General features: G+C 41.3%; 1 protein-coding gene and 1 pseudogene across 5 annotated transcripts in view; one reads left to right on the top strand and one right to left on the bottom strand.

Annotated features, from left to right (window-relative positions):
• The window catches only part of Focad (focadhesin), a 300,913-nt gene that overhangs the window by 211,024 nt on the left and 66,307 nt on the right, over nt 1-23,582 (bottom strand). For all 5 annotated transcript variants that reach the window (XR_013049184.1, XM_006975965.4, XM_015994914.3 and 2 more), the window contains 3 exons: nt 8,235-8,336; nt 3,593-3,797; nt 265-471 (listed from right to left, as the gene is read on the bottom strand). Coding sequence is in view for 4 of the 5 variants with exons in the window: in XM_006975965.4 (XP_006976027.1) it covers nt 265-471; nt 3,593-3,797; nt 8,235-8,336 (514 nt within the window). In the remaining variant the exon portion in view is untranslated. The remainder of the gene's footprint in view (nt 1-264; nt 472-3,592; nt 3,798-8,234; nt 8,337-23,582) is intronic.
• Nucleotides 11,190-11,689, top strand: LOC121827282 (dynein light chain Tctex-type 1 pseudogene; annotated as a pseudogene).

Here is a 23,582-nt window from a genome sequence, read left to right as displayed (position 1 = left end):
CACAGAAAATGTGTAGGTTCTTGAATATAACACTTGTTCAATATTTATACTACATATGAATAAATAGGAGTGAGGTAGACCTTTAAGTGATAACATAAGATTATTTAATAATTCATTTTTAATAAATATCTGTAGTAGTATGATCTAATCGCATAAGATCAAATCACCTCAAACATACAATAAACTACATAAACACGACCACCCAGTTTCTCAAAGATTTTCTAAAGTGATAATTAGCACATTGAAGGTTTATGTTGGCCTTACCTCCCCAAGAACTTCAATGCTGCGCTCTAAAAGTTGAATTAAAGATGAGCATTCCCCAGTTATCTTTAAACTGACTTCACAGATACACAGCAGCTGGAGGGTGAGTTGGGTAAGCTGACTTTTCCAGAACACAGGATGGCGCAGAAGGCTTAGAAACACTTCCTCAATGAACAGCATCATCTCTGTTGTCTGAGTCAGATCTTTCATCTGTTGAAGGAAGTCATACTGGTTAAAATTATAAAATCACTTCAAGTTGTACAAGAAGTCTTCAACAGAATAACGTTCTCTAAAGCGATCGAAACGTGAAGATGTAGTGATGCAGCCGTGAGGGTTCCACTCCACAGCTCTGCCTTCTCCTTTGGTCACTAACTACAGTACAACTGTTGCTGCCTTTGCAGCCTTGTCTCACACAGTAAGGCTGCCCACACAAACTCCTGCTATTTTTCTAGCTTCTGTGAAAAAAAGATGTCTTAGACAAATGGTATACAGTGCCTACATGTCAAAGGCCATCACCTCAAAGCTGGTTTTCAATTCTCCTACAATTTAACACAGACACCTGGTCATAAGGTCAGCATGTTATCCCCATACACTACGCTCTCCCTCTACAAGCCTTAGCTGAAGCATCCTTCAGCACAGTGGAGAATGTAATAAAAGACCATCTTTAAATGAGAGTTGTCTTCTCAACAGGAAGGACTTGGGTGCCCTTGAAAAATCCCAATTCAATTTACACCCTGCTGTTCTGTTCAAATTCTGGATTCAGTATTAAGGGTGTGGTCCTGCTCAGAGCAACTGTGGTATTTCCCAGGGATTATAAACAATGAAGCATCTGCTCCAGTCAGGATGCTTGTGTGTGGTAAGTTCATCAAGAGAAAAGCCTGCAGTTTCTCCACTGCTTACCACCCCTTCGAAAAAGAGACATCAACACAAGTTATACCCAAATAGAATTCCTAGAAAATCAGAAAAATTCCAAAAGATGAAGGGGGAAGAAAGAACACGAACACACACACACACACAATCAAAAATAAAGTATCAGCAGCCCAATAACTGAATTATTTTATTCTCTTTTAATGATATGTATGTATTTACTGTGTGTGCAGGTGTGCACGTACGCAATGTGGCGCACAGGTGGAGGTCACAGGACAAGCTGCAGGAGTTGGTGCTCTCCTTCGTCCACATGGAGCCCAGAAATCAAACTTGGGCCAGCAGGCTTGGTGGCAAACGCTTTTACCTGCTGGGCCATCTCACTGACCCTATTTTGTTCTTTTGCAAACATAAAGCAAAAAAAGTTTAAAGGGTACTTACAAAGAGATGGACTAAACACAAAAGCCTGGTGTTCAGATGGTTTTTATTTCCTTGAGTGTATTCATTTTGTATACTGGAAATTTTCCATTAAAAAAATAATCTCAACAGATTAGCTATAAAAGTTCTCTAGTCCACCATTATCAAATTCTTAAGAATAAATTCAAAGTAATGTTCTATCTCTATGTAAAAATAGATCACGAGGCATGGATAATGTATAATGTGACAAGAATCATTTAAAATAAAAACCAGTTGCACAAACATAAAATGGAAAGGCAACCAGTTGAGGAAGAAACTAAGCAGGTGTCTCACTGACCTCTCTCATCCTAAATCAACAGGAGTAAAGGGGGGGGGGGATTTCTCAAAACATAGTAACTTCAATGTGCTTCCTTCCTAGTGTCCAGTATGGATTGGGCCATGTCCACAACACTGCATTCACCTCTGAGAAGAGCATTTCTCATCAACTAGCACATTTCCTGCACCTACTGGTATACTAAAGCAATGGATAGTGAAAATTCTAGAAGCCATTTCATGGGAAGAGGTGGTTTTTGTTTTCATTTCTTTGTAATGATGCCCAAGCATGCAAGAAAGATAGGAAGAAAAAGAGAAAGTACAAACACAGAGAGGAGTTAAGTTTAAGGCTCGTGTTTTGTTATAGAGGAAGAGGATACTAGTGGGCAATTGTTTAATGCAGATCAACAGAAGTGCTTGAAAACAGTGTCCTTCTCAGAAGTATATGCATTAGCTTCGGAGCTTATTGTTTGAAGACTATAAAAATACCTTCCACAAGTGAAGAACTAGATTATGCAGTCTCTATGACTCCTAATTCTCATTCTTTCTCTTAATAAAACAAATTTGTTGCATGAATAAACGTGACATTTTTCTTTTTTCTCACATATCTCAGTTACAGTTAAAAAAAAGGGGGGGGGGCGGTGCTCAAAACCATTCCAAAGTGTGCTTCTACAAGCATCTAAGCTTTCCATGAAGAAAGCAAACATTTGCCAAGCCACACAGAACATGGTAATAAAGACATGGTCGGAAAAACGCCCCAGTTGAAGACCTTCTGCCTATATATGCTTTATTACCCACGCAAAACAAAGGCTTTAGAAAAGCCACTGGAGAATTCATTTTAATTAACTTTCCTCTGCCTTGATTACAGGAAAGCACATTTATGAGTCACAGAGGAAAGATTCACTCTAGCCACTCCTTGCTAACACAGACTTAAAACAGGTCATCTGTGACCCAAAGTGATCACTTTGAAATATATCCTCAGATTCTTTCCATCAGCTGAGCAGCATGGCGCTCTGATCCCCACTAATGGCCTGACCTTGATCATGGGATGGGATAGCCTGACAAATGAACCACTACACTAAAATCACAGCCCACTGGCAACTGCATGGTTTTTAATCTGCAGTCATAGAGACAGGAACTAGAATCTCTCCCTCCCCTCAACACCTTAGCTCTTTACTCATAACTCTATACCTTGATCGACTGTCCATAAGGAATTATGAAAAGTGACATACTAACACACTTCTTACACTGTGAGTTTCTGAAGAGCAAGAGCAAGAGACAACAATGGATCCTAAAGGGACAAGTAGAAATTCAAACGTAGCACTCAGCAGGCCAAGTTCTGCATCCTCAGAATCGACCTACTCACAGACACGCTTTTTGTTCAGTTGGCACAGGAGTGTTTTATTTTGTTCTGTTTTTCTTCTACCTCCTAGTATCCAGCACAAAAAGAAGCTCAAAAATTCCCTAATGAGTCTGAAAGGAGTCTTCATTGCTACTAATCCTAAAAGGACCAATATTGATTTATACTTCAGTGAATTTAATACAGTTAATACAGTATGTACTATTAAATCTGGATTTAATTCCTTTGTATTCCTTAAGATAGTGCCAGCATTTCTAGCCGGTCTTGCCCAATCACACAGGATCAAGAACTACCTTGTGTGAACTAACAATCGTCAACACTTACTGGCGCTGATAATCATATTAGGGGAGGAAAATGAACAATGAAGAGGAGCCTTACCTGCAAGCACGGAATCATGTTACAGCACAGCTGAAGCATGTGCTGTTCCAGGACTGAAGGCTGTGCTTCGTCACAAAGACCTCTGGGTTGAAGCAAGACTTTGAGCAGGGACAGCCGGAGCTTAGCGTATTCTTGTAACTGGGATGGTTCACAATAGAGATACCACAGAAATGGTGCCATTATTTGAATAAATGAAACTTCTGACCTGCAAGTCAAGTAACGTGTCAGTCAGTCAGTGAGTTAATGTCATCAGAAGAAACAGCTCTCACCTCAAGAAAATAAAAGACAAGGTTTACTCAGGAGCCAAATCCGAGTGACCATGACCCAGAAACACACATTTAGTTCTCTCCAGTGAGGAAACATTTTCATAGAGTTTGTGTACTAATCAAGCCAAGAAAGTTAAAAATCCAATCATTTTTAAAATGCACTGGTGCAAACATCGGAGAGGCAGTTACAGCACAATGGAGGAGTCTCTCCTATAGGCCTGAGATGCGATGGTGATTTCATAGCTTTGGGGATGGTGAACGCTGGTGGACTGCTATGTTAATAAATTCCCAAAGGTTGTCTGCTGTAAGATGTTAGGACCAAAACAGAGGTGGACAAGGAATGCTATTCATGGGGCTAAAGCTAGCCTAAAATAAACTGGAATTGGACTCTGGACCTGCAACATCTCCCCTCTCCACATCACGGAAGTTGTAAACAGGCAATCAGTCTTTGCAGACACAGCTCCTTTCCAGGAATTCCCCTACACACTATCAAGCAGTAAGTGGCACATATCAACCTGCAGCTGTGGCACATCCTAAACTGCACTAGCCTAAAGAACTGTCGGACATGCCGTGACCTAATGGGATCTTGAAGGGAATGACTCAAGAGAAGGAGGCACTAAGCCAGGTTCCCAGACTAAAGGACACTTCTGCTTTACAATAGTGGCAGCACTCCAAAACCAGTCTACAGTGAGTATCAGAACCAACAGAGAACACTTATTAGAATTACAGACATCAGGATCTTTTCTCCAGGGGCATCACACAGGCATGCATTTGTAAGAAAACTCTGCAGATAAAATAAATCCATACAACTATCCTATTATTGTGGCAGTTCAAATTTATAGCATTCCATGGTTTTCTTTTTCATAATTTTAATTACCATCAGTCAGCCACAATCAGAAACTAATTAATGGAAAGTTCCAGAAATAAACAACTGCTAAATTTTTAGTTGTACACATACTGACTAGCATGAGAAGGTTCCAAACCATCCCACTCTGTTCCTCCAGGACATAGACCAAATATGCTATGCATGGTCCTCTAGGCCAGTAGTTCTCAACCTGTGGGTCACAACCCCTATGGGGAATGAGCAACCCTTTCATGAGGGTCACATATCAACTATCATGCATATGAGATATTTACATTACGATTCATAACAGTAGCAAAATCACACTTATAAAGTAGCAATGAAATAATTGTATGGCTGAGGAACTGTATTAAAGGGTCACAGCATTAGGAAGGTTGAGAACCACTGCTCTAGGCCATCGTGAGTTTCTTGGCAGCCATCCTGGTGTCAGATCAACTGTCATGGTAGTTTTCATAATACTGCCTGTGCCCAAGGAACCCTTACTTTATTCACTAATGACACCAACGAAGGAGAACAGTTGTTATGGCAGTTTGGAAGTGCCAAAGACAAGCCATAAAGAGCTTCCTTTTATGAACAAGTGATAGTGCTCAATGAAGAATAAAATCACATGCTAAAGTTATTAATATCTGTGATAAATAACTGTTAACCTTTAGCTTTTTTAGTAAGTAGCATCTCTCTATTACACATACTTCAATTTTATCCATCATTTTAGGCATCCACTGGATGTCTTGATATTAGTGTTCCCCACCATGGATATGTGGAGCTACTTTATTGTTACCTTGTTAACCTACAGAATATAAAAGTAATTCCACTTTACAGCTTGAACTTACTTGATCCTTACTAGAGCCATAGATAGATAGATAGATAGATAGATAGATAGATAGATAGATAGATAGATAGATAGATAGATAGATAGATAGACAGATGATAGAGATAGAGAGACAGAGATTGTGTGTGTGTGTGTGTGTGTGTGTGTGTGTGTGTGTGTGTGTGTGTGTGTGTAGCTCTGATACACAGCTACAGAAACTGAGAGATGAATGAAGTAGTTGCCTACAACCTCTTCTTAGGAATCTCCAACTCAAAGGAGATAATGAATCAACATACCTTTAATATCTATTTAGATTCATTATATTACAATAAGTCCTAATCCCACGACATCATAATGCCAGAATGACCTTCAAGGATAAAATAAAAACCTGACCATATCATTAACCAATTGAAAACAGTTTCTCCTATGACAAAAGAGTGAACTGAATTGTGACACCTCCATGGTTCAGCCTCTGCCTATCTTGCCAGCCTCACTCTCCACTGAATAATTACACTTATTTCAGGTCTTCAATCACCCCACTGGGCCCCCAACTTGCTGGTCTTTCTATTTCTATCATCCTCCCGTTCTCCACTTTTCAATGACTGCCTGGAGTCCTTTTCCTTCCCTGACAGGTGGTCTGTGGTCAGATCACCATTACGTGCTTCCACGGCACAACTGTTGGTTATCATGGCATGTGTAGTATTTACATCCCTTGCCAAACTATAATTCAAATGAGGACACAGACCATAGATTTCTGTTTACCGCCGTATCACCAAGACTGTATGCACCAGGCCTTCAAAGAGATGTGCAATCGATTAATGTGGTTACATAAAGTCACAGATGCTCAAAATTAGCATGCATCATTCAAATATGACCTTATTCTTTTTCATTCTATTCAGTGTCTTCATTTATTATTTGTAAGAACTGATTAACTATGATATAAAACTGAACTAAGCATTCTATTTTTTTTAATGTAAGTGATATTGTATTGTTGCGCTTCATTAGTGATAAAGTACTATTTAAAAATTTCCCTGGCTCCATCTTTTCTGCATTTCCAAAGTTCTGTGATGATTCGGTACTATCACAGTGAGATATACAATCACCTGGGCAATAAAAAGGAACAGAAAAAAACAAACAGCCCAAATCCCAAAGTGATGAAGAATATTTAAAATGGGGACCAATGTACATCTGTAGATATGTCTTCTCTATTTATGATCTCCACTGAAGAAGACACAGTAGAAAATACCTAAAATAAGGCTCTAGGCCCCCCTGTGGCACCAACTTAGCCTGTAAAAAGCCATGCAATATGTTCTTCCTAGTTCCCTGTTCTCAAAACCCATGTGCTAGGCTAATAACCTGAAGGTACCAGACCTAAACTCCACAACACTGTTAATTTATATAGTTCTAGGCTCCTAAAAAGTGAAAGTGAAAGCACAGCACAGGTTTTCAGTAAATGAAAGTAGAACTTGCTATAAATACCGCCCAAAAGATCTAGCATGAGGATATATTGACATTTCAGTATATCTGACTTAAGTATCTAGTTTAATCAATAGGTCCTAACATGGAAAGAACCAGAATGTCTTTACATTTTGACTCCTTCACACGACTGTGGAGCACTGCTCCTGTTCTTATTAAACTACCAACCTACCTGTATTACCTTCTAGACAACAACTTAGAGTTACTGCTCCTAAAATTAGATCTGATGGTCTACTGAAAAAGTGCAACGAGAATTATCAATTTCATACTGCAAAGCACAAACCCATAGTGCAAGTTTAAAACGGAAATTTCCCTCTGCAGGGACAGGCATGGTAGCACATACATTTATTCCCAGCACTCAGGAATCAGAGACAAGCAGAATTCTGAGTTCAAGCCCAACCTGATCTACACAGTGAAGGCGAAGCTAGCCAAGGCTACATGATATTACACTATCTGGGGGGGGGGGGGGGGGGGGGAGGGATGTACAAAGAAATATAAAACAATTTAAAACTTCTATACAGCTCAAAGAAACTTCATTAAGCAAATACTTATAAATTTATTTGGGTTTTTGTTTGTTTCTGACAGAGTTAAAGAAAGGTTTATCTAGTAACTATTAATATAGCTATGAAAAAACACTTGTGGTGAAGGTGATAATTTTGAACCACCTTCTTGTAGCTGATTACAAGATACTGCAGTCTGAATGTTTCTACGGTAAGATAACCTTCAACCCATTTATGGGATTTGTTCACAAAAATTTGAGATTTATAAGGCACCTACAAATGTTCTGAGCATTATGAAGACAAGACAATGGAATAGGATCTCTATCCTCCAAACAGTTTTAAAGATGGCAGCAGAAAGTAAAACCAAAAGTAAGTTTAACGGCATTACAAATCAAACTGTGAGCTGTCGTGGGAACACAAAAGAGAGGCAACTCACCATCTGCAATGAGCAAAGACGAAGAACAAAATGCAAAGGAATACAGAGAACTTGGTTGGGGAATGGAATAAAATTCAACAGAAGTAGGTTTAATAACAGCTATTCTCTACTGGATAATTCAACAACCAACACACCTGGCAGATCATGTTCTCTTACTGCTAAAAGAAAAGAGAAGGTACGGCCAGCTCCAGAACATTCATAGTCACAACAGCTAACACAAGAACAACACACAGCCCCAGCTCTAAAATTAGCACACGCCATTCCGTGTCCTTCATTTATTTTATTTCATGTTACCTTTCAGGGCATTGCTGGAAGAAAGCTGTCAGCTGCTGCAGGAGTAGTGGCCAGCAATCAGGCCTGTGTTCAAGCACGGTGATCAAAGGCTGAGGAGGATTTCTGAGAAACACAGAAAATCACATTGTTAACTGTCATTTCAGGAGCACACATTCTCTCTATCCAAATACAGCAGCAAAAAACCCAATGCCAGCTGCAGACATTTTCCAGGATCTCTAATGTCACAAAACTATCACTTCCTGAACTAGGGAGGTGGTTCTTAGCAACTGACTTTCCCAAATTTTATCTAATTCCTCTCCTAAAAGAAAATGGATCCAGAATCTCAGAGGTCTAAATTTAAGAATGGATCCTGCAATTTAATAGCTCAGACTCTGGCCGGTTCCCTAAATCCAGTAGTTCTCTCCAAACTCCCCTGATGTCTTCATTCCTCCTCCTACTGGCCCTCCCATGCAGGTAAGTTTCCCTTTCCTCTCCAATAGTCTAGCTTGTCAGCACCAACTGTCTTCTGTTCTCGGTTTTGTTTTGTTTTATGCTTATTTTTATTTTATGCATGTCTGTGAACCATGTATATCCAGTGTCTGGAGGCCAGAAGTTTTTGGATCCTCAGGATCTGGGATTACAGGTAGTTGGTAGCCGCAGTGAGTGCTGGGAATTGAATCCCCAGTCCTCTGCAAGAACAGCCAGCACTTTTACCACTGAGGCATGTCTCCAGTCCATTCTCATCTTTCTCTACCTTCTCAGTACAAGATTCTGTATCCTCAGCACATTTAGGGTATAGAAAAAGACAATATTTCTCCCTCTCAAGTAGCAAAGTATCTAAACAGAAAAGCTTAAAACTACTGTTACGCAGGGAGTTACAGTAGCTGGCCTATTTCCGTTAAGATATCTATAAAGGCTTTATTGACCACAGGATCTGAAATCTGGAAGATTCTCAGAGAACGGGCTTTAGAAAGAATGAAAAACCACAACTCATTTTTTTTTTCAATAGTTCAAAAGCCTAATAATAATTGTAAATGTACCACTGTGGTTTTGTTTTAACTTTACATTTATTTATGCATTTGGGGAGGAAAGGCATGTTGGAGTGAATGTGGAGATCAAAGGGCAACTCCTGAGAGGCAGGTCCCCCTTCCACCACGTGGGCTCTAGGGACTGAACTCAAGTCACCAGGCTTGGCAGCAGGTAAGGTAGATAAATATTTCCTTAAACGTATTTATGTAATGCTAGGGATCAAGACCAGGGCCTCGGGGGTGCTAGGCAAGCACTTCACCACTGAGCCACATCTGTAGTCTTCAAGTGACTTCTTAGAGATATCCCTCTTGATTCTTTTTAAATTTTTATTTCTTTGTGTATGGAGGAAGGGGCATGTGTACCATGGAGCATGAGTGGAAGTCATGGGACACTTTTGAGAGTCAGTTCTTGCCTTATTCTCTTATTTCTGCGGCACAATATACTGCAGACTGACTAGGTGGCTGAGCGGCTTCCAGGCAATTCTCCTGTCTCCACTCCCCATCTCCACAGAGGAGTGGGAACACTAATGTACTCTACTGCATCTGGCTTTGTGAGTTCCAGGAATGGACTCAGGCCATCAGGCTTGCAAGAGTTTTTCCTCACTGAGCCATCACCAGCCTTGTAAAGGTGTAGTCCAGCCTGAACTCAGAATCATAATCCTCCTGCCTCTTCAACACACTCTACCAACATGTACCACTGCAACTGTTTCTTCTTGGTTCTTAAAGCAGGGCAGCTTTTCCAGCACATCAGCATCATCAACTAGAAACTGAGAAACACAGATCCCTACAACCCACCCAGATTTAACAGAGTCCTACTATAAAGCACTGATTCCAACCAGAGCTGCAGCTCAGAGTGGAACTCTTGCCCAATGCCTAGTCTCAGTTACCTTGGGGTTGCTGGGAATGCTGTAAATGCATTACCAACATTAATAAAACTCTATAGGTGGTTCTAATATGCTCTACACTTTGACAGCTGCTACAAGGTAAAAACCTCTGATGAAGGAAGTCAGGATAGGGCTTTTTCTGATTTATTCTGTCTTTTACAAAGAAAAAAGTCTGGTAGATCTATCGCACTTAAATACAAGGTTTGTGTTAAATACCTCTGTGCAGTCCTCCAGAACTTCTGGCTATTATACCTTCATCTCTTTATTTTCGCTTACCTACTCTACCATGCACTTACCTCATAGGCTAGCAACCTGCTTATTAAAACACAGGCTATTTCTGACTGCCAGATTACCACCATTGCTAAGAAATGGTTCCACAGAACTTTTTATGCTAAACCTCAAAATACACATCAAAATCATGTGTACAAATGCCAAACACTTGGGACAGATACACCAATCCAGAATCACCTTCCATTCTGGTTGTCACAGATATGAAGTCCAGACACTCCCAAGTCCTAAACACCACTCAGCACATCACAGCAGAACAAGGTCTTAGACACTAACTGCTATTACTGTTTCTACATGTTCTGATTAGCACATTGATGTAAGGAACTTTGTACAGGCCCACTCACTAATCCTCCAGCTAAGGATGACCTTCATGGCTGCTTAAGAAGAAAATCTGGCCCTCTCTTTCCTTTCCACTCCTTCATCTGTTCTCTTTCTCTCTCTCTCTCTCTCTCTCTCTCTCTCTCTCTCTCTCTCTCTCTCTCTCTCTCTCTCTCCTTCCCTCCCTCCCTCCCTCCCTCTCTTCCCCTCTCTCCCAATAAAGCTCTAAAAAGGTTAAAAGAAGAAGGAGGAGGAGGAGGAAGAGGAAGAAGAAGAAGAAGAAGAAGAAGAAGAAGAAGAAGAAGAAGAAGAAGAAGAAGAAGAAGAAGAAGAAGAAGAAGAAGAAGAAGAAAATCTGAGAAGTTAACAACAGTTTTTGTGCAATCACAAAGCTCTGAAATGCTTCCCAATTACTCTCTTAAAAATCAGATCCTGGGGTGGCATTGGAGACTCGTTAGAGGAAAGATGGAAGACTTCCAGGCTTCTGAGGAGACTGCATTTGTTGTTGATGAAGTGAGCAACACTGTAAAGGAGGCTATAGAAAGTGCCATAGGGGGCAATGCCTACCAGCACAGCAAAGTCAACCAGTGGACCACAAACGTCGTGGAGCAGACTTTGAGCCACCTCACTAAGCTGGGGAAGCCATTTAAATACATTGTGACCTGCGTGATCATGCAGAAGAACGGAGCTGGGTTACACACCGCCAGTTCCTGCTTCTGGAACAGCACTACGGACGGGAGCTGCACGGTCTGATGGGAGAACAAGACCGTGTGCTGTATCATCAGCGCCTTCGGCCTGTCCAGCTGACCTCCTCGCCAGCCTGCAGCCTCCTGTGTCTCCGCATTTCTGTTTCATCTTAACCACCAGCTAGGAATAGGGCAAACACCCTCCTCCTCTCTAAGTGTGTTTTGTGGCACTCTCGAAACATAGAGAAATAAACCAAATGACTCCACGGTCCTAGGGACCGCACGATGTCACACAGATGAGCAGCCACTAGTCACTGGAGGCTGGCAGAACGACTTGTCTTAACTATCTCTTTTCAAAGGTGCTAAAAACCCAAGTCTGCTAGGAGGAAACTTTCTCTACTTTCTGAAACGATTCAGATACACTAATTTTCCATACTTTATACTTTTGTTAGAATAATAAATTATTCAAAATTTTAAAAAAAAAATCAGATCCTGGGGCTGGAGAGATGGCTCAGCAGTTAGGAGCACTGGCTGCTCTTCCAGAGGATCTGGGTTCAATTCCAAACACCCACATGGCAGCTCAAAACTGGCTGTAACTTCAGTTCCAGGGGATCTGGCACCCAAACATGAACAAACATGCAAGCAAAACACCAATGCACATGAAATAATTTTTTTCTTATTTATTTTTTGTATTTTATAATTTAATTTTACATATCGGCCACGGATTCCCTTGTCCTCCCCTCTCCCGCCCCCCCCCGCCCCCCCCCCCCCCGCCTTCCCCCAGCCCACCCCCCATTCCCATCTCCTCCAGGGCAAAGACTCCCCTGAAGAATGAGTTCAACCTGGTAGATTCAGTCCAGGCAGGTCCAGTCCCCTCCTCCCAGGCTGAGCCAAGCATCCCTGCATAAGCCCCAGGTTCCAAACAGCCAGCTCATGCACTGAGTACAGGACCCGGTCCCACTGCCTGGATGCCTCCAAAACAGATCAAGCTAATCAACTGTCTCACTTATTCAGAGGGCCTGATCCAGTTGGGAGCTCCTCAGCTATTGGTTCATAGTTTATGTGTTTCCATTCGTTTGGCTATTTGTCCCTGTGCTTTTTCCAACCTTGGTTTCAACAATTCTCACTCATATAAACCCTCCTCTTTCTCGCCAACTGGACTCCTGGAGCTCCACCTGGGGCCTGGCAGTGGTTCTCTGCATCCAGTTCCCTCAGTCATTGGATGGGGTTTCTAGCACAACAATTAGGGTGTTTGGCCATCCTATCACCAGAGTAGGTCAGTTTGGTCTGTCTCTCAACCACTGCCAGTAGTCTATTGTGGAGGTATCTTTGTGGATTTCTGTGGGCCTCTCTAGCACTTTGCTTCTTCCTATTCTCATGTGGTCTTCATTTATCATGGTCTCTTATTCCTTGTTTTCCCTCTCTGTTCTTGATCCAGCTGGGATCTCCCACTCCCCTAAGCTCTCTTTCCCTCAACCCTCGCCCTTCATTACCCCCACTCATGTCCAGGTTGTTCATGTAGATCTCATCCATTTCTCTGTCATTGGGCGATCCCTGTGTCTTTCTTGGGGTCCTGTTTTCTAGGTAGCCTCCCTGGAGTTGTGAGTAGCAGTCTATTCATCCTTTGTTTTACATCTAGTATCCTCCTATGAGTGAGTACATACCATGTTTGTCTTTCTGAGTCTGGGTTACCTCACTCAGGATGATTTTTTAAAAAAAAGAAAAAGAAATCAGCTCTTTACTCCACTTCTCTTACCCTTCTTCCTGTGCCCCCCAAAAGCTACCTTATCTCCATAGTCCTCTTACCCTTCTTCTTATTCCTGTCTCTCCCACCCCCCACCCCCAAGGTAACTACTGCAGATCAAGCTGTCCCTCAAAACATATTCGAATTCAATCAGGTCAACAGAAATAAAAGACAGTCATTTTAAAATAGCAGCAATGACTCATGCACCCAGCTCTGCTCCGCTCAGACTGCAAGGCATCGTTCACCCTGTTGCAGGACACTGCGGGCCTGCTTCACCAGCTACTGGATTCAGCCAATTCCAGTTAGCATCTCAGACTTAATCTCCAAAGATTAGATTAAGTAGAATACACTAGAAAAAAGATCCAGATTAATTACTGACTTAGACCTCTGGATAATTAACTTGTCCAGACGACTGATTATGTCCACTCTAAATGACAATACTGTCAAGAATAATGTACAATATTGATTATGAGAGGCTGATAATCTTGAAAGGACACAGAAAATGAAAACACTGACTCTTGTTGTTGATTAATATTTGATTACTAATATTATACTATTTCAAATGAACACAAATAGCCTAAAATCAATTATAATTGCCAAAAATTTTGTTTTTATACTTTAAGCATAATGAAGCAAAGAGCTAAATTCCCCCTCGTGAATCATCAAATTGATATGTGAATACACATAAAAATAATGCATAAAGCCTTGCCCCCAAGTAATAGAGCGTATCTATTTCTTAGCTAACCCAAAGGCAGGCCCTGCTGTCATGCGCAAGACTGGCTTACTCTCAACACTGCGGGCATGGTGGGCAGGCGGTCTTCACTGTGGGGGCCGTCCTGTGCACCCCAGCTTGCTTAGCAGCAACCTAGCCTTCCCCTCCAGATAGATGCTCTTGAACTCCCTCCAAGTACTGACAATCAAAAATGTCTTCAGACTCTACGTAACGTCCCTGTTGGGGCAATGTCTCTGGTTCAGAACCCTGATGGAAGTCCACAGCCTGAACTGCAACGGGAAGCACAAAGCTGAACAGAGAGCAGCACTCGGCCCTGCCTGACACAGAACTGAAAGTAATCAATCATGACCAGAGTTTATATTTCTTATGGAAATCCACTTAGCAAAAATTAGCACTGGCTGCACAAGAGAAATTCAAAGGCTTAAAATGGAAAAAAATGTAAAATTATTCCTTTACAAAATAAATCTTATTCTAAAATAAACATCATTAGAGAATATAGATGCTAATTTGAATGTGACAGAAAATGAAGTTATTATCCTATCAAAAATATTATAATTAGAGCATGTAAAATGTCATAAGGCTGAGTATAGTTCATTCTTGATGTATTCAAGATTTGATTATTAAATTTATGGATTATTCAAGATTTTTCTTTCTTCCTTTCACTTGCTGTTTGTTAGCCATTCAACTTCTCTAAGATGTATCCAAACGAGAACATCAAGGCATCTGAACAGACACACAACTGAAACTCTGAAATTTTAAACTGGACGTACCACCGAGAGAGGGGTAAGGAGAGAGAGAGGTTTGCCTCAGGATTCACTTATCTACACCTCCCTACTAGTCAGTCATTGGTCAGTGAGGTTATACCTCAAGATTCACTTATCTACACCCCCTACTAGTTAGTTATTGGTCAGTGAGGTTATACCTCAAGATTCACTTATCTACACCCCCTACTAGTTAGTTATTGGTCAGTGAGGTTATACCTCAAGATTCACTTATCTACACCTCCTACTAGTTAGTTATTGGTCAGTGAGGTTATACCTCAAGATTCACTTATCTACACCTACTAGTTAGTTATTGGTCAGGGAGGTTATACCTCAAGATTCACTTATCTACACCTCCCTACTAGTTAGTTATTGGTCAGTGAGGTTATACCTCAAGATTCACTTATCTACACCTCCTACTAGTTATTGGTCAATGAGGCCCCAACGGCCCCAAACAAACGATGCGGCTATTGATACTGCTGTTGGTCGCTCACCAGAAGGAGACGGTAAAACCCTACTGCAGACGAGATCACACGCTCACCCTAAGGAGACAGTAAAACCCTACTGCAGACGAGATCACACGCTCACCCTAAGGAGACGGTAAAACCCTACTGCTGACGAGATCACACGCTCGCCTTGAAGAGCCTGTGGAGTCACACCGGAACTGACCTGAAAACGTCCTCCCTAGTAGCTAGTCTTGATAGCGCCAGAAGGTGCTATGCAAATGACTGGGTTAGAAGAAATGGCAAAGCCATGATGCAACAGAGAGCTTTTCATGCCACAATACACACCTGCCAGGCAAAATATGCCCAAAAGGTTTTGGGGAAAAACCAACTGCTGGATCAACTGGATCATATCTGAGGCTTATTCCACTGGAGGGAATTTATGCCTACTACTACAAACCTGGTCAAAGGCCCATGGTTCAGGAGGTCACAGGTCCTAAGCAGGAACCTATTACTACTGTCTTTCTAAATCAACATGTTGCCAAACTACCTTCTAAATATTTATGTTTATACATATAGATTAGTGCTGCCCTCAACCTTGGCCAAGGGAAGTCCTCTCTGTGGTGGTCAGTAGTTAATGCAGACTCAACTGGTGGAGGTCCCGAGAATAAGTAACTATTGGGTACTCGGCCATAAATTAGACCTCTATATCAATACCTGACCCATGCATAACTCAGGGAACATTAAAGAAGAGAAAACAGAAAGAATTTAAGAGCTAGGGGCTGGAGAGATGGCTCAGAGGTTAAGAGCACAGACTGCTCTTCCAGAGGTCCTGAGTTCAATTCCCAGCACCCACATGGTGGCTCACAACCATCTATAATGAGATCTGGCACCCTCTTCAGTGTACATAATAAATAAATAGAAAGAAAGAAAGAATTTAAGAGCTGGAAGACAGGGAGAAACATTGTGAAATGTCTTCTGGCAGGACATGGCAGAAGTGCAGGATATAGCATTGCATTCATGAATTTACTACAGCTATGGTTATCTACATAAGAGGAAGGCCCGAGATCACCACTAAAGGGACTCAGAGAGTTATAAGGTTTAGGAAGGGAAGAAGGGAGGGAGGGAGGATGGGAGGGAGAGAGGGAGGGAAGGAGGGAGGGCAAATGAAGTGAAAATAGAATGACATGAGGTGGCTGACAGGAGCAGAAAGGATTCCAGATAGGTATGACCAGGACACACTGTTTGGATGTAGGAAATCATCAAAAAAGAAATAAAAGATTTTCAAAGGGGGGGGAGGGAGGGAGAGAGGGGGGAAGGAGGGGGGGAAGGAAGGAGGGGGAGCAAATGCACTAAGCCCAGGTATCTGCCTACTTCCTGACAATGGCAGCCTCACACTGTTTCCTGCCACCATGAGATCTCTATCATGATGAGCTATAACTGGAACTCTGAACCAAAATAAACCCTCTTTCCTTAAAATAAATTAAGTCACTAATTCAATCATCTTGTCATTAAGTCATAATCACTGTGGTGGTTTTCATATAAGTCATGACCACACAGCAGCACCCTTGGGCTCTTTTACTATTACATAGCCATGTCCCTATCTCAAAACTAAAATTGGAAAAGCTGTAACAGTGGGACCAGAGAGCACAGAATTATCAACCCAAAAATTATATATTTTTTTTTTCCTTTTGAGAGAGTCTCATGTAGCCAAGACTGGTTTCCAACTCACCTCATAGCCTGTCTCTGCCTCCCTGGTGCTGAGACTGTAGGCATCCACCACCATGCCCAGTTCATGCAGATCAAACCCAGGGCCTATACATACTAAGCAAGAACTCTAGCAACTGAGCTACACATGTCCTCTCCAAATTTACATTCCCCAGCAACACATGGAATCTCAGGCAAGAGAATTAACCTCTCTTTGACCAAAGTTTCCTCATCTATAAAATGAGCTCAGGCTAGACAACTAACAGAGCTGGAGCTGCATAACCCATGTGAACACTGAAGTCTAAGAGGATGCACAGGACTAGAGGTGCTGGGGAGCAATCTGTGTACACTGTAAATATGTATCACTGTCACTGGTTAAGGGCGGAGTCTGAGAGTCTCTAGCCAAATGTGGAAGAAGCAACATGGGAAGTTCATACATGATGTAAACGAGCCTCGGGGGAGCACATAGATTAATAAAAAAACAGGTTAATTTGAGTTTTAAGAGCTGGCTGGAGACAATCCTAAGCTATCAGCCAAACATTTATAATTAATAATAACTCTCTGTGTGGTTATTTGGGGAACGGCTGGCAGGATAGAAAAGTCCGCATACACAGATGAAATCAAACCCTGCAAAGGCAGCAAACCACAAAGATGGTGTTCCTACAAGTAATCCTATGGCAAGCCTGAATGGCTCTAAGGCCAAAGTCTGCTAAACATAAGGCCTCATCTATTTTTATCTCAGAGAGAAAAACTATCCTGCATTGTCTGCTTCCAAGGAAAGTAAAGTGCTGTGTCCAGAAAGAGAAACGATTAAATCAGAATTTCCTAGCTCCTGAGATAGCCTATAGATCTGCTTTCTCCTTAAAGGAGAATAACATCATTTCTAAAGATTAAAATCAATACAAATCAGACAGCCAGGTCACCCTCCATTGGCCTCCAGTGCCCGTAAATTTCTTAGTGTGCCTTGGTTTTTCTTTGTCATGCCACATGAACCAATTTATTGAACATTCTTTGGCACTTTCTTATTTTGTGACATGCAAACACTTTAACTGATATTCTAAATAAAGCATATAATATCTAACAAACAGGAGAGTCCCATCAACACTAGCCAGGGTAAATTTATGTGTGAGAGCACAGTCAGCCTAAAAGTTGTGTCTCTGCTTTAATATTTTTTGTTTCCCATTGTGTGCCAATATACTTCTTTATTGAATGTAATTAGACATACACACCAAACATATCCTCCATGTTATCATTTAAAAACTCAGACTGCTTTAGTCATATAGTCACAAATGAAAGAATAAAGTAGATCATGGAAAAATCAGTTTTTGTTCCAGAGTCAATACTATTCAGAAGCAGGGGATAGAGACCACAACGAAGAATACAGACTTGGATGCAAATATTTCTTTGCTCCCCATCTTTTACTAGCATTATTGACAGTGGAGAGGAGTGCGTGCATCTGAAATTAAGGAGCAGAGGGAAAGAAGACTGATGTATGCATGGTTCCAGCAGACTATCACAGAGGCATGATAAAATAAGGTATGCAACCCGGAGTCACCTTTTCAAGAATAAATGCATCAATCTTAATAGAAATGAAAGAATAAAAAAATTAGCTGTGTGGCAGCTAAATCAGGAAGCAAAAGTTATCTGTAACCTTTAGGTCACCTCAACCTTTTGCTTCATCTCTGAGTATTAGAAAGCTATGATTTGATTTACACCGTGAATTCAATGACTGGCACAGAGCGCCTTTTCTGTGTGAGAAACAATGCCTGCAAGTCACCGTGCATTTCCATGTATGCAGCTGTGACCCTGGTGCTTTCAGAGCACTGCACAGCACTTACTCCATCAAATATGCATTTTAAAAGCATTTCTCTACCTGCTCGGAATTTTGATTGGAAAGTGCTGGCGAGAAGCTGGGCATTTTTTTTTTTTAATCTCTGCAGATAAGTTTAAAGATGCATAATAAGAAAACATTATGAGGATTGTAACGTAGATATTACTATAAAAATGAATCAAAAAGAGAAATTAACGGTAATTATAAAGCATTGTGCAACATAATTTGAAAACAAATATATGGGTGTGCTTTCCACGGGAGCGCCTCAGAAAAACACTGGAGCAAAAGTGCTTTAGCCTAGACCTTTTTGACTGATCATTTCTTTCCGTAGGTCTGTCAGGCAAGGAGGGAGTACATAAGATTTTTATTAGGTATTGCTCTTTCTATGGTTCTACCCTCACCCTCTTCCTTCTCTGGGATCACTATCATGAGAACCAGACTGTTAGTGCAAAGTCACCTTCTAACAAGAAGGCGATGACTTAGGATCGAGAAGACACAGGTGCTTAAGGATCTAGGACCTTCCCTATACACAATTATATGCCATGATCACATACAATAAATAAGGTAAAAAAGAAAAATGGAATTACTTTCATGGCCTTAGACATGTTTTGAAATTACGGTGACAGTTTTTATATCAATATCTATATTTAGAAAATTTTGCACATTTTCTAGGGGCAGCTGCTGGCTGAAGATGTAGAATATGTGTAAACTTATTCTTCAGGTATATGACTGTCAAAAACAGCTGCAAACTCCACATAATTAGAATCATTAATAAAAATCAGAAGGGAGAAAAGAAGAATGCAGTAAGAAGCAGAACATTCATGTAGGCAGAAGGAGTCAGACTGCAGAGACGGCAGATAACCCTGCAAGGCATTGCTGCCCATGCTCACCAAGGACTGCCCTGGCTTGCTTTTTTCTTTTACTTAGTCCCACTGGGCTTATCCAGGGACAGAAGTGACCTTGACACTCCATTCCTCATCTTCCTCCTTCTAGTCCTTACATAAAGATTTCCATAAGCCTTCTGAACTTAACTGAAAAAAAAAATTAACTATATTCACACATTCCTATGTCAAAGTCCAAAAATTGGAAGGATCTCTTAAAGAAGATCCTGATGGTAATTCCCCAATGGTAAGTACCAATACATTAAAGCAAACTACATACTTAAGATTCCTGCTACATTTAGCTTGGCTAACCTGTTTTCAGAAGAACTGTAAACATCATTTTCCCCAAAAAAGATAACATATGGTATGTTCATACCTGAAATAATGGCTACCTGATACCTGCACCAGTAATATAGACTAAGGTTTATTTTTAATAACTTTTTTAAGTATTTACCTTCAGAATAAATGTAAAAGTCAAAACAATAAAAATGTACTTCCTAGTAAACATAAAAAAAATGTAAGATAAATAAAATGTTGTACATACACGCATTCAATGGAAATGGAGCACTGGAACACACTACAGCACAGATGAAACCTTGAAAATATTATGCCAAGGAGCCAAATATGCAAGGCCACAAATTGTATGGTTTCATCAGATGAAATTTCTGGAGTGTGCAAGCCAAATAGTGCTTTCCAGGGGTGGGTGGGAATAATTGATCTTGTATATGGGGCTTCCTTTGGAGGAGATAAAATGTCCTGAAATTAAGTTGTAGTGTGAGGGAGACCTGCTCCCTCTTTTTCCCCCAGGGTACTCTTGAGGAGAGAGAAGTGAGAAATATGTAGATAGAAGTATAGAGGAGAGAGACAGATAGAAACACAAGATAGCTCGGGAGGGCCTGGATCCTAATCCACTGGCCCCTTCTGTCTCTACTAAAGGGCTTTGAAAGGAATGCCAAGGGGTGGAGCAAAAGACCTCCCCACTGCACAGCCAAGTGCAGACCATGCCAAACACCTGGTAACCATGCACATGGTCAAGCCATCCACTAAAGCAGCCCTGCTGTGTAAAGCAAGCTTAGATCTCACTAGGAAACCTTTGTGGGTTCCCACAGTAGTGGACGTTAGACAATTTCATGACTTTAATAAAATCTACTGACTCAAACACCTTAAGAGAATTTTATGGCATATAAATTATACCTCAGTAAAAAAAAGAAGCACTAAACAATCTTAAACTTCAGCCAGGTGTGATGACACATGCCTGGAACCCCAGTCCTCTGCAGCCTGAAGCAAGAGAACATACACCCAAAACCAGCCTGGGCCACACAGCCAGGACCAACCTCAAAATAACAACAATGAAATTAAGTTAAAAATTCTAATCTTAAGGGCTAGAGAGATGACTCAGCTTGTAAAGCACATGCCTTAGGACCTCAGTTCAGATCCCCAGAAGCAATGTAAAGCTGTACACAGTAGGGTGAATCTGTAACCCTCATGCTGTTATAGAGACAGTGGCTCTAGAGGCACCAGATGCTCAGAGGCTTCCACAAGCTAGTTTGGTGTAAGTATCAGTAAACCACAAGAGAACCTGTCTCTCACAAGGTAGAAGTTGAAGACTGACCTCCACATACATGCCTGCACTGACACGTATCAAATCAGACACACACACACACACACACACACACACACACACACACACACACACCTGGGTGGTGCACACCTTTAGACCTAGCACTTGGTAGGTAGAGAGAGGCAGATGAACCTCTGAACTCAAGGCCAACTTGTTCTACATAATGAGTTCCAGGTCAGCCAGAGCTAAATGGTAATACTGTCTCAAGCAAAATCGCAGTAAACATCAACAACCACATAGTATTTTAAACTGTTAGCCTTTTATTTTAGAAACAGTTGTGTATCGTGTAAAGCACATTAATATAATGAACGTATTAAACTGTATTTCCCTGAAAAAATAACTCCAAGTTAAAATGTCATCTATTCCTGATAACTTGTCATCTCCTCCTCTAAAACCATCTCGGGCTCCCCTTTGCCACTAGCGATGTGCAGTCACAGAACTGGGGAGTGGCGGATCACTCTGTGGAAGCCATCACAGTGAACACTGGGGTTAGTAATAAGAAGAGGGTTCTGCTTGGCTCACTGTCTTCCCCACAGCTGTCTCCTCAGTTACACCAGACAGGAACATGACACCTCTGCAGTAGAGGAATCGGGCCCGAGTGACTAGGTGATAAAATGAAACCCACAATGAACAACAGGATGGCCAGCATTGGTGCCCAGTGTGTGCTCCTCAAACACACATGGCATTGTTTACGAAATTCAAAAATGCCAGTGCCATAAAAGACACAGAAAGGGGGAGAAAGAGTTCCATATTTTAAAAGAATTTTTTTAACTGACAATTAAAGATAACATGCCATCCTAAATAATACTCTATACATTAAAAAATAAAAAGGAAAAATGGAAAAATGAATTCCTACTACTCTTCAAATGAGACTCTAACGTCTTCGCTATGGCCTTAGTCATGCCCACCTCTCCTGAGCCACGTCATGCCTCTCCCTCCCTTGAGCATTAAGCAGCCATTCAGCCTTCCTTGGGCCCCTCCAACACGTGGAGCTCTGGAATGGCACAGTGTCAGCACTGGAGACGCTGTTTGAGCTAGTCAAGTGACTGGTGCCACGTCTTCCTTCAACACAGGAAGAGAAAATGCAAAGTTATGTGCATAGGAAAAAGAAAAAACAGATACCAAAATTAAAAATAGGGCTGTATTTTGATATCCACAACCACAAACCAGTCTCTGTAAGTACATATTAGTATTTTTCTGTACCTCTGTCTCGCTTTTCTGTATTTGATTACCCTAAAGGATAAATCTGACTTCAATAGTAAGTCAGAGAATCAAGATGAGTTATGAAATATCTCAGACTTTAGGATCTTTAAATCCTTAATTATCCACCCATAAAAACTACAAATAGATGACTAACTATACATCTAGGGTACAGAGTTTCAATCCACTCAGGGTCCAACCACCCTTTGACCTCATCGCCTACTTCAGAGTACGCCATCTGCCAAGTCATTAAATATTCCCTCATTTCAGAAAGTACAGCTTCCCACGAAGAGGATTCTGAAGACTTGATATTTGTGCATGTCAGCCACTGTCTGGCACATCAGAATAAAGCACAAATTCTGGAACAAGCAGGCACTGCTCATGAATTCACAGCTATTTCCTCACTTTTGCTGAGAGCAGAGAGACCGTAAAAAGATTGCCATAATATGAATATGCAGAGAAAAATTTAAAAGCAAAGCACAGGATGAAACTCCATGAAAATGGCACATTACAAAGCAAATGAGAAAACTAGCCTCTAATAGCTGGCAAATCATAAAACTTCAGTTATTCATGCTTGCAGCCAACAATTCAGACCCAACAAAGGGTGGAGAAGAAAGTCTAAACTAAAAGGATGCCTTAAGCCGGGCGGTGGTGGCGCACGCCTTTAATCCCAGCACTCGGGAGGCAGAGCCAGGCGGATCGCTGTGAGTTCGAGGCCAGCCTGGGCTACCAAGTGAGCTCCAGGAAAGGCGCAAAACTACGCAGAGAAACCCTGTCTCGAAAAACCAAAAAAAAAAAAAAAAAAAAAAAAAAAAAGGATGCCTTAATAGCAATAAAATAAAATAAAACATGTTAGCTAGTTTAAAATTTGTTTATAAGTAGAAAAGCATATTTAAAGTTATGGAAAACATTTTTAAGTTCCTCAAGCAGGTCATAAACTTCACTGCCCACAGACTGTATCCTGTGAGCAGACATGTTGTGTCTGCCAACCTCATAATTTAAAACACTGGGATTGGCTGCCCGCATTTAATCAGAGGGATCCACACAGAAACCTTCCACTTAGTAAAGATTTGAAGGTCTGACAAAGCATGCCCTGTCACCTCCTTGGGAACACAGGCTAGCAGTTCTCCACAAGACCTTCTTTCTCACAGGAGTTAACACAGGAAACTGAAAAGCACAAGGGCCTCTAGCTGACCCACAGTCTTCTAAGTTGTGCTCAGTCCCAGGTATATAGAGAAGTTCCT

This window comes from Peromyscus maniculatus, chromosome 2 (assembly GCF_049852395.1).
Source record: "Peromyscus maniculatus bairdii isolate BWxNUB_F1_BW_parent chromosome 2, HU_Pman_BW_mat_3.1, whole genome shotgun sequence".
Classification (NCBI taxonomy): Eukaryota; Metazoa; Chordata; class Mammalia; order Rodentia; family Cricetidae; genus Peromyscus; species Peromyscus maniculatus.
Note: the sequence above shows the minus strand (reverse complement) of the source record. Positions and strands in the feature narration are given on the sequence as shown.